Source organism: Equus caballus, chromosome 8 (assembly GCF_041296265.1).
Source record: "Equus caballus isolate H_3958 breed thoroughbred chromosome 8, TB-T2T, whole genome shotgun sequence".
Taxonomy (NCBI): domain Eukaryota; kingdom Metazoa; phylum Chordata; class Mammalia; order Perissodactyla; family Equidae; genus Equus; species Equus caballus.
Genome location: NC_091691.1, coordinates 15531548 through 15550061, shown reverse-complemented (window position 1 = coordinate 15550061; position 18514 = coordinate 15531548). Strand labels below are relative to the sequence as shown.

Below are 18514 nucleotides of genomic sequence, written 5' to 3'. Positions count from 1 at the left end.
CTAATCTTCCTCAAACAAACAAACAAAAAAAGATGCTTCACATGAAGGATGAACAAAATTACTTTTGTTTTTGGAATGCTTCATGTTTTATCTTTGAAGCTGAGTGTGTCAAAATTTTATTAAAATAAACTCTCTGACCTTGGTCTTTTTTATTATGAAAGAGTGGAGGGTGACTTTGATGCGGGCTCGGTGAGTCGAGGAGTTGAAGGAAAGATTTCTTGGACTCTCAAGGTCTGGCGGTAGTGCTCTTTTATTCAGAAAATAGCATGGAGTAGCATGGGGACAGGACCCATGGGCAGTAAAGAGCTGCAATGTGTTGAGGGTTAAAGCTAAGTTTATAAGGCATAGGTATGTGAGTTATTTCTTTACAAGACAATGGAAAGATGATGTAAAAAGTCATTAAATGGTATCAGTGCAGGTGGGGTCTGGTTATTGTGTCGTCGTATAACTTTAGATATGTATTGGGTCATATAGATCGGCATGTCAGCCAGGACACCTTGGGCTTCTTTCCCTGGGGCAGCCTTGATCCACATCAACTTATTCCTTTTTCTAAACAAGAATTTGCCCACCACCTACAACTTGGCTGTATCCAGCATTATAAAGGATAAAAGATGTAGGGTGGACTGTCCTGTCTCTCCTGTGGAAAGGAGGCACTCTTTCTGCCCCTGAAGGCAAGAAGAGGTGGGAAATTGGTTACTATTGATAAATTGTCCAGAGGCTGTTGAGAACCAATTATGAAGTGCATTTTATATTCTATGGTAAGTAGTCCATCAGAAAGCAGGGCAAGAGGGGAGGGGAAAAAGGAAACTTTTTATTGGTTAGTTGGAGTAAACCTGGTAATATGATGTTCTTTGATAATTAAGGATGCTGTCATTTTCCTAAAGTCCTTGGACCATTAGGTACTGTTTGTGTGTGTGTTTCAGGAGTTGAGGGGATGTTTTTACACTGCGTCATTCTCGCTCTCCCACACTTTGCCTATCTTCATCTCAGTTTCCCTACAGTCCTCACTTCCCAGAGTTGAGAGGGGCTCAAATGATTAAGCAACAGCCACAAGGATAGCATTAGCATCTGTGGAAAGACATGAAGACCACCCAGTAGAGAACAAACAAAGATTATTTATTCCCACTTGCTATAGCAAGGGAGTGAGCCACCATCCGTTGCATTTGTCAGAGGCTCAGAGGCAGGCAGGGTCATGGGGAAGCTTTGTGGTGGAGAAAAGAGAAGGCTTCAGGGAAGCCTGTGAGGTTGTTGGTGCAGAGAAACTGGAGGTGGGCTACCTAGAAGCAGAGCATCCCATGTGATTGGTTAGGGAGCTTGTTTGGCTTTCTCCGGTTGGTCCTAAATTGGAAGGGGCTTGGTTAGGGAAGCTCCCAGTTATTGACCAAGTCCTCACTGTTTTGAGTTGCTTGCTGCACAGGTTGTGGTTTGGCTTCCTGGCTGGTGGCTGCAAAGATTGTGGGTCAGTATTCTATTGTCATATATGGTCTGGCCATTGTCCATTTATATGTCTAGTCTCTCACACCCCTCCTTAGTCCTCCACTATCAGGGCTAGGATAACCATTTACAAAGTTGGTGAAGACATGGGACCTCACAGCAGAAAGCTGGAAGGAGTGGTTGACAGAATAAGTCCCGGATGAGATGGCAGAAATGCACAGAGAGGTTTCCCAGAGGAAACTAACTGGGTAGAAACGGAGTCCCTCTGGCTTTCTTCTTGGAGAGGACGAGGGTGTTGCTGTCTTGGACACCATAGCTCCCCAAACCCAGCCAATCCTGCAGGACTTGGCCTCGAAACTCTAGCTGTTGCTGCCTCATGGGCAGCCCCTGCTTGTCTTCAATCTGCTGCTTCAGGCCCAGGATGGAGCTGTTGGGGTCGATGGCATAAGCGTGGCTCCCACCATCAGGATTCATCACAAAGACCTGGATCTCGGGGGAGATGGTCTCCAGCAGACAGATGCAAGTGTTGGAGAAGATCCCGTAATAGGCCAGGGAGCAGTGGCTGCTGAGGAGCTGCCGCTTGCCGTCGGGCTCCTGGAAGGACAGACGTTGCACGCCCGAGTAGCCTCTTCTCCACCGGATCTTCTCTTTAACCTGCCTTATGAGCTCATAAGGGTTCACCGTGAGAATCAAGTCTGGGTAACCCCATTGCTCCACTGTCACTTGGATGTCTCGTGCCCTCTGGAAGGGAGAGGAGCGAGAGGGGTTGCATTAAGTCCGAAGATAAAAATCTTTGCATGATGGTTTTCACATTCAGGGAAAATCCAGAAGCATATACTTTTCAGCCCATCTGTGGGCTTCATTTGGCTGGTGGTCTCCCTGTTTGTAATCTCCGCACCTTATCAGAGAGCCTCTGATTCTGCGTCTGTCTCTGCTCCAAGCAGGCCAGTCTTTTGTTCCAGGGCACACCTCCATTCCTTTGCCCCTCATCCCCCAGCCGACCCTCTACCTGGATGGAATGCCTTCTGTTCCGAGTGTCTGCATCCCTCCTTGGCTTTTAGGGCCCACTTCAAACCCAGTCTTTTTCAAGGAGGCTTCTCTGGTGATTCCAGATAATATTTATTTTCTGTTTCCACAGCCCACAAAGACCTGGGTGTGAATTCTGCTGCCCCTTAGCAGAGTGACCTTAGTTAATTAACTTAACCTCTCTGAACCTCGATTTCCTCATCTGTAAATGGGGATGATAATGATAAAGATAAAGATCATGATAATAATAATACTTGAATGTTCTACTTTACAGAATTGTCCCTAGTCGAGCGGTTTGTAAATTGTAAAGTACAATGTGAATAAAATTGATTATTGTGATCTTTGCCTGTACCATAGGCTTGGTATCACATTATACTATTATTTAGCATTTTTTGTTTTCTGAGTATCTTCTCTGGTCATTCTTTCTAGCAGTTTTGTGCAAATTTGTTTCAAGGACTTGCTTCCTAGCGAAATCTGGTGAATTTCTTGATGGTAGGGGCATGTCTTATTTCTGTACCACTATTGCCCTCTTGGCGACCTCACCAGCCCCAAGCCCAGTGCTGGCACAAAACAGCTGCTGGACTGACTTGCCTGGGCTCAGCTCATGCAAAGAAGTAGCAAGAGCACGGAACTGATTTTCCAGTAGGTTATAGGAAGATGAAAGAAAAGGGAAACAAGAATTTGAAGCTAAGGAATATGAGGCTCAGAGAGTTGGATAATTTCCCCAAGTTCACAGAGCTGGTGGATGGTGCAGCCAGGCCTCAAACTGTCTGACTTTCACAACTAGAAGGACCCACAAGGAAGAATATACAACTATGTACTGGGGGGCTTTGGGGAGAAAAAGGGAAAAAAAATAAAATCTTTAAAAGAAAAAAAACACAACTGTCTGACTTTAATGCCCTGTTGACTCCACTGACGCAGAAATAAATAAGGAAACACAATGCAGTTATCTCGTTCTGAGCTGCAAGCCCCTGGCAGCCCGGAGAGGGACCATTACCTCCACGTTCCAGCTGGGGACCGGGTTCTCCCTGTCATAGCAACAGTCCTGCTTCAGGCACTGGCAGGCCCTCTGAGCGACTATGTCCCATCTGTACGCTTCCGCCACGTTGTGGGTGGGGTCAGCTGGATCCAGGATGATGGGCCTGCAACACAGGGAGAGGGTACCCAGGCCCTTTGTGGATTGGAGGCCTGCGAGCCAGAAAAAAGCCCTCTCAGCAACCATCTCTTCAAGCCACTAGCATCTGCCATGACCAGAGTCCTGAACCATCAGTCAAGGAGGGCCCAAAAACATTGCCAGAGAGTAGCAAGATGGAAACGAGTATATTTCCAAGAATTCCTCTTGAGGAGAGTACTCTAGGTGTTGGCAAGGGATTTTGGGGGTGGGGGTGGTGAGACCCCAAAAGGCATACTGAAGCAACAACAGATGCCCGCTCAGGTGGGCACTGAGCCAAAGGCTATGTGAATGAACTTATTTTAATCCTTATAACACTTCTATAAGGTGGTGGCTATTATTATTGTTGTTGTTGCCCCCATTTTACAGATGAGAAAACTGAGGCACAGACCTCTCTAAGTTCTCACAGCCAGCACATGGATTCTTGCCCATCTCCTCTGCCTCAACAGAGCAGAGGTTGAGCTGCCTTCAGGTGTCTCTCCTGTATAAATGTCAAATGAATATTTTCAAGAATATTGGCTTGAAAGGGTCTGATAGCCTCCTTGGGTTGCTTGGGGTGACCTGTGTGTTGGATGCCAAGCCCAGGATCAAGACCTGACCCTTGCACTCCAAGAGCTTTTGACTTAGGAGGCAGCTGGGGCTTACCTATGTGACAACATGTGACAAGTTATTGGAATGAACTGGACACTTTAAGATCCATACTTGCCACTTCCAACATCCTTGGCTTCCAGAAATAGTCCTGCCTGAAATATTTAGGGAGCAGCGCCAAGCTGTTCTATGGGATGGGATCGCCTGACCTAAAATGACCCTTGAGATGACCCGATATGCTGGGCGTGTGCCTGGTGATCAGATTGGTTCCCTCTGGCATTTGGACCAAGCATGATGGAGCTAACTGGGAGTAAGAGGGGAGCAGGGCAGATGTGGAGAGAGAAGCAGAGGCTGTGAGAGGGAAGAGGGCTTGGGGGCAATGAGGAAGAGCGACAGAGAAAGAGGGAATCTCTATAGGTTTGCCTCAGGTCCTGATGCTTTTCCAACCTCATTTTTCTGAGCATCCTTATAATGAAACTCTTTCCATAAGGAGGCCGGGTTTTTCTTCCTTGTAAAAAAAGACCCAGCACTTACATAAGGGAACCATTCTTGTGATGTTGTTTGCACTGACCTAGAGCTCCTAACATGAAGAGTTGTCTCAGGCTGGGTTCCCCTACATCCCAAGACGAGGATTTGAGTGCAAGTGGTTCATTCAGAAGGAGATGCCAGGAAGTACCAAGGAGGGAGTGGGAAAGTGAGGTGGGAAGGGAAGGATGCCAATGTGTGTATCCAGGGTGATTACCATTGTGGGCAACTGGAGTTAGTCCTGCTGGGGGGACCTGGGAAACAGTGAAGCTCGCATGACCCAGAGAGAGTCCTTGCAACTGAGATGGGAGGGAGCTGGGGTATTTATCCACCAGCTTCCACCAGTCATTGGGGGAGGCTGAAAACCCGCAGGCAAAGGGATGCAGGTAGAGACAGTGGAGGTCGAGCCAGCCTTGACTGAAATGGTAAGTGCCCAGGGGATGTGGAGGGGCACTGGCAGCACGTGCTACAGTGGTGAGCATTTCTCCAGCATATACCATGGGCTAGATACCGCAGGCCCTTCACCTGTATTTTCTCTGCCCTGCACAACAGGCTGGCATTGTTGGTGCCAGTTACTCCTGTTTTACAGATGAGGAACTGAGGCTCACAAAGATGAGAAAACGGCAGAGCTGGGGTTAGACGCGGGTCTCTGTGAATCTTTCTATTTTCCCATGCTGTCACTAAAAAGCACTGCAATAGTCTTCTGGGGACAGAGGGCTAAGCTAGAGTGGAGTGTGGCTTGAGGGATAAGGAAAAGGCTTAGAGCCCCTAAGGTCCCTGGTGATTTTGAAAGGTGGCCAACTTGGGACGTCAGCTGTGTCAGTATGAGATCTCAGTGCAGCTTCACTCCTTAATAAAGCCCACCCATAAAACCCCGTCCCACCTTTCCCTCCATTCTCTTCCTTTTCTCTGTGAGACGTGGTGGGCAAGCAGTGGCCCAGTACCTCTCTTTTTTGAGCTGTTTTCTGACAAAGTTCTCGATGATTGGGTTCTGGAACGTGTAGTACTTTGTCCAATAGATGCAGATGAACTCATACTCCTGGAGCAGCTCCATCACAGTGGCGAAGCCTTCATCCAACCTGAAATTCTCATTCTCTTCAGTACCCAGTTCCCAGGCGTAGACAGTCAGTAGCTCCAGAGCATAGAGAGGGGGCAGCGCAGCCCTGGGGCACCTGGCTTTCACATACTGTTGAAAGAGATGGGGAGAGAGAGAGAGACCCCAAGATTCTCTCTAAGGATGGCACTGGACCAGAAACCAGAAAGTCCAAGTTCTTGTCTCAGCTCTGTCACCCACTGGCTGTGTAATCTTGGCCAAGTTACTTTCCCTCTCTGGCCCTAAATGGGTTTTCCCATTTTAGAATTAAAGGTCTGCGTTAGTCCAGTGGGTTTCAAACTGTGCTTGACATAATTCCTGGAATGGAGTTATGAAGATGTGTCCCAAGGAGCGAGCAGGATGGGCTCGCCACCAGCATTCCAGCCCAATCAGCTCCATTTTAATCTATTTTAATGTATTGGGCTTCTGAACAGTTTCCTTTAAAGAAAAGGCTTCTTAGCTAAAGAGAAAAAAAGCGATGGGAGCAGGGAACTATAGGATTAGGTAATAGCTGAGATTCTGGGGTGATCACTGGGGTTGCCTCTCTAGCAGGCATTTCTTCTTTCTCCATTTATACTAGCCATGCTGTTTGGATGGGATTGACGCCACCCTCAACTCTAGGGTGGACCCTGACTCGTCAGGGCCATCAGTATAAACCTATTCTCCTTGCCAAATGATTGGTTCAAGAGAAGCCATGTGACCTAAGTTGGCTCAATTTGAGGAAAGCCTAGTTCTTTTGTTCAGTGGTTGAAAGAAAAGTCCTCTCTTATGTGTGCATGTGAAGGCAGGAACAACTATGGCCATTTTGCCACCATGAGGGAAACCAGCCTGAGGACAAAGCTAACACAGAGTTGAGAGAAGCTGAGAGCATTATAGAGAAACAGAGCCGGAGCCCTCACCAAACAGTGCCTGAAACTCCCTCCCCATTGTTACGGGTTTTCACACATGAGCTGATAATTCTCTTTATTGGTTAAACCAGTTTGAGTTGGTTTTTCTGTTAGCTGCAAAAGAAAGCATCTTAACTGAGGCCAGCCACTTCCTGTCTTAGGAATCTTTCTGTTATTCAGCTAGAAAGTGAAAATTTCTGTCAAATATCCAGCTATTTGGTTTGTGGAAGCAAAATTGACATCTTGTCCTGTGGCCATTATAAATAAGTATTATTTCACACTCCACAGTCAAAGGGAAAAAAACTCACTTTGACCTCGAAACAAACAAAAACAGGGTCGTCTTGTTTAGTTCTAGCCCCCAAAATAAATGAAGCTTTGAGCTTTCCTATAAGTCATTGACTCACTAAAAGCAAATTTATCCTTGACTTAACAAAATTTTTTTAATTGAATTCAAATTTATTTATAAATTTTTATAAAAATTATTGTATAACAAGTTTTTGTAACATTTTGTGAATTCACATTTAATACTGTAAATCTTAACTAACAGAATTATAATTTTGTCAAGAATTTAAACTCATAGCAATACAATTTATTTTCTCCAGTACTAGTGGGATTTTATTAGTGGGATTCATAAAACTTAGATGATACATAAAATGCAGATAAAAATAAATCCTGGGGGCCAGCCCCGTGGACAAGGGGTTAAAGGTCTGTACGTCCCACTTCAGTGGCTTGGGTTGGTGGATTAGATCCAGGGTGTAGACCTACTCTACTCATTAGCCAAGCTGTGGAAGCGTCCCACATGCAAAGTAGAGGAGGACTGGCACAGATGTTAGCTCAGGGATGATCCTCCTCAGAAAAAAGCCCAAAATAAGTACACTGATGATAAAGTTGGGAGTATGGTGGTATGTATGTTAGTTATGAGTCAGAATAGAGGAGAAATGAAATTTAGTAAGTTAAAAAACTTTAGGAAAAAAATAAATCCTAAGATGTAAGCCTTAGGAAAAATGAGCCCTTAATTTCTTTTAGGGTCTTCAATAGACTATCTAAATGATAAACAAAAGAAACAAACCAGGGGGGCCAGCCCCATGGCCGAGTGGTTAAGTTCACATGCTCCACTTTGGTGGCCCAGGGCTTGCCTGTTGGGATCCTGGGCACAGGCCTACATACTGCTCATCAAGCCATGCTGTGGTGGCGTCCCACATAGAAGAACAAGAATGACTTACGACTAAGATATACAACTATGTACTGGGGCTTTGGGGAGAAAAAACAAAAAGAGGAAGATTGGCAACAGATGTTAGCTCAGGGCCAATCTTCCTCACACACACACAGAAAAACAAACAAACAAAAAACCCAGAAGAAAAGACTTATGTTCCCTTCCAGTGCTGATGTTCAGGGATGCTCTGATTTCTTCACATTTTGGATTTCTCTGCCTCTGCAATGTTGTTTGTCTGAAGATGCATCATGACCTTTCTGGATAAGGTAAGTGTGTGAGGAAATTGGTATTTTCCCACCATTAACAGAGACTAACTTTAAACCCAGTAATCTTGGTAATCGTTTTTTCTTTAAATACCCATGGATTAAGCCTTAATTTCTGCAGTCTGATTCCCTTGCAATTTCTCTGCAAGTTCTTATTTAATAAATGGTTTTTGTCTCTTAGTTTCTCAGTGCAGTTGGAGGTCTCGCTGAGATTGTCCAGGGGGACGTATTTCCAGAACTGACGAAATTGTGCTGCTGGAGAAATGCATTGCGTGGCTGTTTACACTCGGATGTGCCCCTTGTGCAACTCTGAGGGTGAGCCTTTTATGGCAACAGCTTCGACTCCTGCTGATGTTTCTCTCCTCCCCCCCACCACAAACTCTGCTTCTGTTTCTGATTCTGGATTAAATTTGATTCTTAGCCGAGTCTAATTCTCGTTCTTGTTCTTATCTATAGAGGGCCACTTATGTCCCTGTTGGTGACAACAATCCGTGAATCTGGTTTTATGATTTGACATCTGGCGGTCTCTATTGGCAGACAAACCGCAGGAATCTATTCTCTGCTGGGTGGCAAACAGTCAATTACCAAGTTTGATCGTATTTTTTGTTTTTCTCTCTCTCTCTTTTGGTCTGTTTGTCTTGAGAACTCTGGGCTATCTCCCGGGGGCCTCACTACTGTTGTCTTGCATGCTATTATGAATTTAAGTCACTTATAAACTTGTCTCTGTGTGTGTGTTTGTGCACGTGCACGTGAGCATGCACATACATGGACACACACACGGGCATAAGCGTGTGTCCGTGACTCCTAGAAAACACCCCTATGAGATTAGGAGCTGCCTGAAAGGTGGATTTTCCGTTGTGTTTAGTTTTGACCCATAATTAAAGCGATACATCCAAAGCTGCCAGTTCTTTTGGTCTTTATGTATGTAAATGAAAAGAGCATTCTACAAAAGAATTATCTGATTACAATATAATCTATCTGTGGGTAGATCCCTTTCTCCCCACTCCACTATAGGAAATTTATGGAGTGTAACTGGGAACAAATTCATGGGTGAAGGCTCATATCCTCACCAAAGGGAACTGAGTCAGAATTTCACCAAACTCTTTTATTCCAGAAGCAGATGACTTCCTAAAAGCCGATTGCTTAAAAAAAGATCAACAAAACAAGAATTAATTCCCAAGTTAATGTTCTATTTTTGATGTCTATGTGAGAAAAAAACACTTTCTTTCTTCTTAATCTATCTACTGTCTTCAATTTAGGGCTATAATTGTGCAAACTAAGATTAAACATTCTTTAAATGATATTTTTTTGGATATTTTATTGGAATATTAAACTATTCTAACTGACACCTCAGAATAAAAAAATTCCTACTATAGATTATAAACTAACAAATCCTCAGAAAAACGATAATTATTCTGTAAAATAATAACATATAGAAATTGGCCCTGCTTACAAACTATTCAGCATGGCAGTTAAAAATTCACAAAGTGAATTTGTTAATTTCTTTTTCATGACTATGTCATATTTACACAAGTTCAATAACAATTCGTCCTCCTTCCTACCAGGATAGAATTAGATAAATTAGTTTATCAACAAATCAGTAATAATAAATCAAATTTGTAAAAAAATTTGTATTCATGCCAGAAATCTCACTCAGTTAGGTATGATAATCCCAATGTTAAGAATCAAGGACAGATTAAGACCAACCAAAAAGACAGTTATCGTATGATTCCGCTCATACAAGGGACTTAGAATAGGCAGATTCATAGTGTTAAAAAGTTATTCTAGGAATAAGGAAGGAAGTTATTCCAGCAAAGAGTGGATTGTTTCAGGCAAGGTCACCCTCCTTTGGGGGATTTTTGGGTCTATCAGGCAGATGACCTCACTAGCACTGACCAGATAATTCCAGATTGACTGGTTAAAGGTTAGACTCCTGGGAGCGGCTGAAACTGCAGTTAGGTTGGTATTAAGTCTTGGTTTGCTGAGGTGGGGCTTAGCACAAGTGACTCCATTTTGGGCCTATTTCTTTTTTAAAAACAGAGAGAAAGTAGAATGGTGGTTGCCTGGGGCTGGGGAGAGGGTAGAGTGGGGAGTTAATGTTTAGTGGGTACAGAGTTTCTGTTTGGAATGATGAAATAGTTCTGGAAATAGATAGTTGTGATGTTTACACAGCAATGTGACAGTAATTAATGCCACTGAATTATACAGTTAAGATGGCAAAAAAAAAAAAAAAAAAAAATCCCCTAAAACAAACAGACAAAGAACTTATGTCAAAACCTCAACCGAAACACTGGGGAAAGTCCCATCTCATTCCCAGAAGTGCATTGAATTAAGTACTCCAAAATAGAAAAAATAAACATTCATTTGTTGGTAAATAAAAAAACAAAATCAAGGATGTCTTTTCTTTCGGGGAAATGACGTTTATCAAGTCCCTCCTAGAATCTGATCTGATACTGTTGGAAGGCTCAGGAAAACCCAGCATTACAGGGAGTAAAAACAACACTTCTTTGGCAGGCCACAGCATTAACTAACGTGGACATCTCTGTGCTCTGTGATATCCTTACAGTTAAAATTTGACCGCTGAAACCTGGAGAAGCTAAATCGATGTGCCTTGGTCCCTGACCCCAGTAGCTGAACTGATAAGAGCAAGAAAATACTTCTGAGCCATGAAAGTAAAGGATGACTCCAGGGACTTGACAAATCCTCCAGACAAAAGAGAACTATTAACCTTCTTAGCATCATGGGGCTCGCGTCTTGTTCACCATACGCTATGAGCTCTTTATGTCCGTATGTATTGATCAACACATCTTGTAACACATAACTGAATACAACTTGTCAAATAAGAGAAAACATCAAATTAATAATACTGAATCAAAAACTGTTTCAAAAAGCCACATGTAGTCAAATTGTTATCTTAGGGGCAGAGACTTGAACAAAAGGAATGGCTATATAAGTAAAGCTGAAATATTGCCCTGTGGGCGTTACAAATAAAAGCGCGTATCATATGCAGGAGGAAAACACTTTGCACCCTGAAACAAACAAACAAAGCAAGCAAACGGATCATTCTGTTGAGTTCTAGTTCTCCAAATCCGCAAAACCTGGATCATTTCCTGTAAGCGGCTGACTTACAACAAAAACAATTTTATTCTTGGCTGTGGCGATGCTAATGTCTGAAGACGTACCACGACCTTGGTTGATATGATAGTCATGCAAGAAAATTGCTGTTTCCCCACCATAAACGGACTAACTATAAACTTAATAACCTTGGTAATTTTCTGATTTTTGTTTAAATATTTGTTTCTTTTTTAACTGAGCCAATCTTTCTAAAATCTGACTCTTTTTCCCTTTTAAATAAAGCATTTTCTTTCTAATTTTTGTGTTTGTTTCTGAGCCTTCCTTTCATAAGTTTAGATGACTCTGTTCATCCGGATATTTTGAAGTATACTGGGTACCATGCAGACATTACGTGTGAAATCTAAAAAGTAGCTACTACGAACGTATTTACTCAGTAATGGTCCTGATACTCAGGAACTGGATCATTTGGAGGGGGAAGTGGTGCAGGGTGGAATTAAATTAATCTTCCCTCTTGTTATTCCTTAATCAGCTGAGATGACCATCCAGAGAACCCGGTGAAATTGACATTAGCCAGTAACCAGAGCATTACAAGCTCTTGTTTACTGAAATACTATTTGGTCCTTATTTTTTTCCTTCCGTCTCTGTCTCTCATTCTCCTCTCCCTCCTCCTCCTTCTCCATCTGCGTCGTCGTTTTACTTTACAGCTCAAAAGACCAGCATTCTGTCCCCATGACCTCCATTTCCCCTTTATACAGTTTCCTGAGATGACAAATCTGGCCCCTGCCTTTTCTTCCCCTGCCCCTCCGTCTCCCACTCCTGCCCCCCCGTCTCCCACTCCTGCCCCCATCTGGCAGCCCCCTCACCTGCAGGTACCAGTGTTTTACCAGCCGCAGGAGGCTCTTCAGCTTGGTTGGCCGATGCTTCACGAAGTTTCTCTGCAGCTCGCTGAAGGATGGGGAGAAATTTCCAGGGTAACCGTTGGCCTCAATCAGGCTCTCGTAGACCTCAGGGTGTGGCCGAGAGTTGGGACCAGAGGGCCCTGAGGTGAGAGGAAGAAAAGGGAGAGAGTGGGGATTTAGGAGGCCCCAGATTGATAAGTAGTCTGTGGGAGGGAGTCTGCTAACGCCTGGGGGTCTCTCTCCAGGGGAACCTGAGACCTCATAGCCTAAGAGAATAAAGGTTTGCTTTGCTTGATTGTCTTTCTGGAGACCTGAAAGTGGGATTTCCAGACCTCAGGCCACTCAAGGACTGTTGTCTTTTTTTGATGTCCCCAACACCCTTGGTTTCCCTTACTGTTTGTTTTGGATCTCTTTCTCAACCTCCTGACACCCGAAGAGGAGAACTGATTCCAGACAAGAAAGCCGAAGCGTGTCCTTCCCAGCACGCAGCCCTAAGGCAGCCGGGCAGTCTCTCTGTTGCTCAGATGAGAGCCCATTTCTGACTCCTTCTCCACAGAGCAACTCCCTGCAGCCACTCTAGGTGATAGGAGCTGGCACACGAGGTGAAACCTGTGTTGTCTGGGCGTGTGGCTGATACTGTTTACTTCAAACACCGAGGACTCTGCCTGGAGACAAACCTGGTGAGTTAATTCTCCCAGGCAGCAGCCCTCAGCCCGTGGCTGGTGGGAAGTTGGGGGATGAACACTCCAATTGAGGCATGCTCGACGCTGTTGCCTAGAATTCTCCAGGGTCATGAAGCCCAGCTGCTCACCATGGTGACTTGCTCCCTATGCACTTTGTGACGCCCCTCCCTTCCCTGTCTCACTTCCCTACTATCCCTGCCAGCGTTTCCTGGGACTCCTTGTCCCCAAACCCTCATCTCAGCATCTGCTTCTGGAAAAGCCTGAACAATGACAGGCCCCTGCACCCATGGTAAGAGCTACAAAAGCATCTGAGGTTACCCTTCTAACTTCTTTCTCTCTGTGGGTCTCCCTTCCTCTCATGATCATATATTTATCTGCGTGATTCCTTGATAAATCTGTTTCCCAAGTTGAGCCACATGACAGCTAGAGTTGGCTCAGGCCGGCACCCTGCGGTTGCCCAGCACCCAGCACAGGACGTGGATTGAATGGACAAGTGCAGGTGTCTGTGTGTAGCCATGAATGAGAGGTGGGGGAGGTGCAAGTTTCCCAGGAGGGCAGGGGTATGAGTCAGGTGGGCTTCCCCTCTCCTTACTCAGGGCTTTGTAGGCAGGCACCATGGTGACAGCGATGGGCTCCGCCGTCCCCCAGGTCTGGATGGTGAAGACGAGAGCATCGGGGACTCCCTGGACCACCCTCAGCTCCTCGAGCCTGAGGTCTAGCAGGTCCTGGCAACTCCACAGCTTTTTCCGCATCAGGCTTAGAACGGATCGGTGGTACTCGGCCTCCTCCTGGAAGCTGTGGAAACAGCTCAGGAACACTACCAGCTCCACCTCCGTGGTGTTCCTGAGCACTGTGCCATTCCCGAAGGAGCCCACCTGCAGAACACAGAGCCCGTCACCCGGAGGCCACTGCCTGTGCCGGGCAATCCCTGAGGCTCTTTATGTGGATTGTCACACACAATACTGAGGGAAGGGTGGGTGGTATTAATATCTCCTCTTTACAGGTGAGAAAGCTGAGATGTCAAGACGGTTAGCGAGTCACCTAGGGTACTCATGGTAGAGGCTGGGTTTGAACTTGGCAGCCCCACTCCCCAGCCCAATCTTCTGATTTACTGCACTGCATTGCTCTGAGCCGTAATCTTCTCATCTGCAGAGAAATGCCCACTTCAAGGAAATAGTAATGTCTACTCCACAGGGTTGTCTGAGAATTCTGGGGGGTCTGAGTCATTTCGTGACATTAAAAAGGGGGTCACAGAATTGCCTGGTGGCTAAGAGCCGTGGGCTGTGGAATGAGGCAGCCTGACTTTGACCTTGATCTTGCCCTTGTTTCTTAGCTGTGTGATTATCCTGCACCTTAAGTTCCTCATCTGCAAAATGAAAGTGATGATGGAGCAGAGTCATGGACTTATTGGGAGGATTAGGTGAGATAATGTGCGCTAAGGCTTGCCGGGGTGCCTGGCACACAGGTAGTCAGCAATTTATTTCTCTTCCTCCTCTTCATCTAGTTGACTTGGATCATCCCTTTGGCTGCCTGGGATTCAGTTTCCCCATCTGATGGAAGGAGCCTGAGCTGGATGATTTTGAAGGGGTCTTTTTGATGTTCTAAGATTCTAGATTTGCTCTCTAGCCCATATCGCCTCTGTGTACAAAGCCCCACAACTCTCTGGCCTTTCCTCTTTCTCTCTCTGGGTCGAGAGTAGAATTACTGGGGATGCATCGGACCTCAGGTTGGCTACCGCTTCTGTGGGTGGAGTCACATTGTTGGTGCACTCTGATTATAATCTGGGTATCATGGGTTGAGCACTCACTGTGTCTGGCAGCACTGAAAGCACTTTCTGCATACAGTACGTTTTAATCTTCACACCCACTGATCGAAGTGTAATTATCCCCAGTGTACAGATGAGAAAACTGAGGCAGTGAGGGGTTAACCAACTTACCATGACTCATAGCCAGGAGTCAGATAGAGTCAGAACACAGGCGTGGTTCTTCTACCTCTTTCTTCCTCTTGACTCAAGTCTGTGAGCCACACCCTGCTTCTGAGGAGGAGACCCGCCATCTTTTGCCCTTCTTTTCCATTCTCTTTTCCACCTACATACAGACTCAATGCCTCTGCCCCAGTGAGAGAGTTGGGGATAGCACCCTGCATGTGGACGAAGGTCACATGCCCTTGAAGGCTGAACCTAGACTGCCCTTCCCACCTTTCCCAGAGGTAAGACCTAGGCAGAGAGGAAAGAACATTCTAGAATAGACTTCATGACTTGGCTTCAGTTTGAACCATTTAAACCCAACTCATTGGAGGACAATCATCCACTCAAGCTGTGGACCAGCCCAACTCCCCAGATTTTCAGGGCTGGAGGAGGGTTTAGAGCTCGAATAAAGTATTATTTCTCATTGGCCATTGCTCTTTCGGTATCGCTATTATTTAATGGCTTAAGGGGAGAACTCCGACTTTTCCTGTTCCTTCTGCTTCATTCTCAGGTTGTCAGGGTGCCAGTTCAGGAGGGTCTGCCTGACTCACACTGGTGCTCCAGACCCAGAAGAGAGCTTGGGAGAGAATCTATAACCACGCTTTTGTTTTTGAGCAATTATCATGCACTAATCATTGAGCCGGCATTGCCCCATTTGCTTGATGAGGGAGAGATGATGATGATGATGTTGCCCCAACTGCAGATGAGAAGACAGAGGATTTGAGAGATAAGACAGCAAGCCTAAGGTCACACAGCCAGGAAGGGAAGGAGACAAGAGTCAAACCCATGTCTGTCTGATGTCAAAACTTGTGGTTTCTCACTTCCAAATCACATGGCCTCAGGTCCCAGAGGCTGGGGAGTGGTGTAAAGAACAGATAGGGGCCTGAGACTGCTAAATCCTTCCCTGTAGCTGCCCCCCAGAGCGGGGACTAGAGCAGTGGGCTGGGAGTCAGGAATCCTAATTCTGATTTTGCCTTTACCACTAGCTTGCTGCGTAAGCTGGGGACATCTCTCACTCTCTCTGTGCCTGTTTCCTTAATGTTTAAATGAAAGATTGACTGAGACTGTCAGATTCTCTGGGCCTTACTATCTTTGACCCTCTTGAATTTTGATGCTAGCCAGTACAGGAGGTGACATGAGGAAGCTGGAGGAAGGGTTTGGGGGTGGGGGAAAATCTCATTGGGGGCAGCCTGGAGGACTGGCTGTGGAGTCAGGTAGATCCTGGTTCAAATTCCAGCTCTACAACTAGTTGTGTGACCTTAGGCAAGTCACCCCACCTCTCCAAGCTTCCATTAAAAAAACTTTTTATTAACAAAAATTTAAAACCTAGAAAAACAGAGAATACAACAACACTCATATATCCGACCAGTTAGATTCAACGAGTCTAAACTCCTTGCCATATTCGCCTCATCTAAACCACTTTAAAGTAAACTACAGACACCAAGGAATTTTGTCCTGAAATACTTGAGCATTTGTGTCCAAGAAAAGTGAACATTTCCCCCAAAACCCACAAAACTATTACACCTAACAAAATCAACTATGATTCCCTTACATTTCCGACAACCAGACCATATTAAAATTTCCCAAGTTGTCCCCAAACTGTATTTTACAGATGGTCTATTCATACCAACATCCAATCACAGACCTGGCATTGCATTTAGTTGTTGTGAATCTTAAGTCTCTGAGCTTCCATTCTGCTCATCTGTAAAATGGGAAAAGAATAGTGCCTACCTCACAGGGGCACAGATTGGAGATAATATACATTAGGGATTAGGCCAGTGTACCCCAAAAAGTGAACTATTATTATTAGCTCCCTTATCGGACTCATTGTGCTCAAGGCAGCAGTGCAGTGGGGTGTCCTGAGATGTGAGCAGCGTGGACTAGAGATAACGAGGTGAGGAGTCCCCAGCATCCTTAGGGACATGGATCCTTGTGCTGGGCTCTGCCCAGCCCTGGCCCAGCGATGGAGGGGACCAGTCTCACCTTGACCACCTTCAGCACCCGCACCTCCTGGTCCAGCCCACGCTGCCCATGGAAGTGCTGCTCCCTCAGGAACTGCTCCAGGGTCCGCACTGCCTCCAGCACCTCTTCTTTCCATTCCCGGCTGGGCTGTAGCCACTGGGCCACAAAGGAGTCCAGCCTGGAGGCAGGAGTGTCATACAGCTCCGGGGTCAGTGCCATCTCTGTCTTGAGAGTATAGCTGCTGGACAGATATATAAGCACACACCTACCCAGCTCCTGGGACACACCCCCTTCTTTAAGGGGGTTCCTTCTCAGCTGATCTCCAGCACCATATGGGATAAAGGACCAGAGTGGAGAGGAAACCAAGGGTGACTGGCAGACCTGGGGCTCCCCTTCTTGGAGACCCCTTGCTGTGGCAGGGGCACTGAGGGATGCTGAGCCAAGGCCGGAAGGTCTAGGGCCACCTTAAGAGGCCTGGCTTCCAGCCAACTTTTCTGCTCTTGCTTTCGATTCTCAGCTTTCAGAGTTTCCTTTTTATGACGTTTGGAAACTGAAATTGGTTTGAGATTGACCCTAGAGGAGTCAAATCTCCCAGTAGGACGGGGTCCGGTGGTATCTGTCAATCCTGTCACCCTACCTTGCCGTAAGAAACTGAGGCTCAGAGAGAGAAGGGACTTGCTCATGGTTGGGGTGAGCAGTGGGAACTCTAGAGTCCAACAGCAGAGACTTTGAATTCCAGTTGGCCCTTCACCAGACTTTTTTTTTTTTAAGGAAGATTAGCCCTGAGCTAACATCTACTGCCAATCCTCTTCTTTTTGCTGAGAAGGACGGGCCCTGAGCTAACATGTGTGCCCATCTTCCTCTATTTTATATGTGGGACGCCTGCCACAGCATGGCATGCCAAGTGGTGCCATGTCCGCACCCGGGATCCGAACCTGCGAACCTAGGGGCACTAAAGCGGAACATGCTCACTTAACCGCTGTGCCACTGGGCTGACCCCACCAGACTCTTAATCTCTCTGACTCTCCCATAGTTTGCCATAAAGTGGGTTTAATAATAACACCCGACCCCATAGGTTGTGTGTGGATTAAGCATGAGAACATTGAGCAGAGAAAGCACTCAGTAAATGCAAGTATTATTAGTCGTTCACTAAACATCTATTGAGTGCCTGCTAGGTGTCAGACATTGTGCTCAGAAGATAAAATAAGACATGATTCCTGCCCGACGGGGCTCCCGGAGCAGTGGGGCAGACAGACAAGAGACACCAAGAGTCCAGCGTGATATGTGCTAGGTGGAAAAAAGGGCACAGAAACCTGGTGGAAAGCTGGGCAGAAGAGTTTATTTTGGGTCACCTGAGGTGTCAGTGGACACCTGCTTGGGATGAGTCTTAAAAGACTGGGGATGCAGCCAGGAAGAAGAGGGCACAACATGGGTAGAAGTTGAGGAGTGTGGACCATCCTGGTGTGTGCCAGGGACTCAGTTGTCAAATATGCCCTGGCATGGAGGATAAGGAGGGGAGAGGGCAGAGATGTACCTGGACAGGTGAGCTGGGGTTGAATCTTGGAGTGCTGTTCACTTATTCATTCAACAGAAATATGTCAGCTGCCCACTATGTGCCGGGCAGGTGCTGGAGATACAGCAGTGAAGAGGCAAAAATCTCTGCCTGCAGAGGACTTACATTCTGATAGTGGAGACAGACAATAAACAGGATAAATAAGTAAAGTTATGG

General features: G+C 45.9%; 1 protein-coding gene across 2 annotated transcripts; it reads right to left on the bottom strand.

The window, feature by feature from the left end:
• Positions 1 to 232: 232 nt before the first annotated feature.
• Positions 233 to 17031, bottom strand: OASL (2'-5'-oligoadenylate synthetase-like). 2 transcript variants are annotated; one of them, NM_001081797.1, is given in 6 exon segments: positions 233 to 2175; positions 3458 to 3602; positions 5689 to 5930; positions 12139 to 12314; positions 13450 to 13732; positions 16807 to 17010. In NM_001081797.1, coding segments are annotated over 6 exon segments (1545 nt in total). In that variant the 5' UTR covers positions 17005 to 17010; the 3' UTR covers positions 233 to 1674.
• Between the last annotated feature and the right edge of the window lie 1483 nt (positions 17032 to 18514).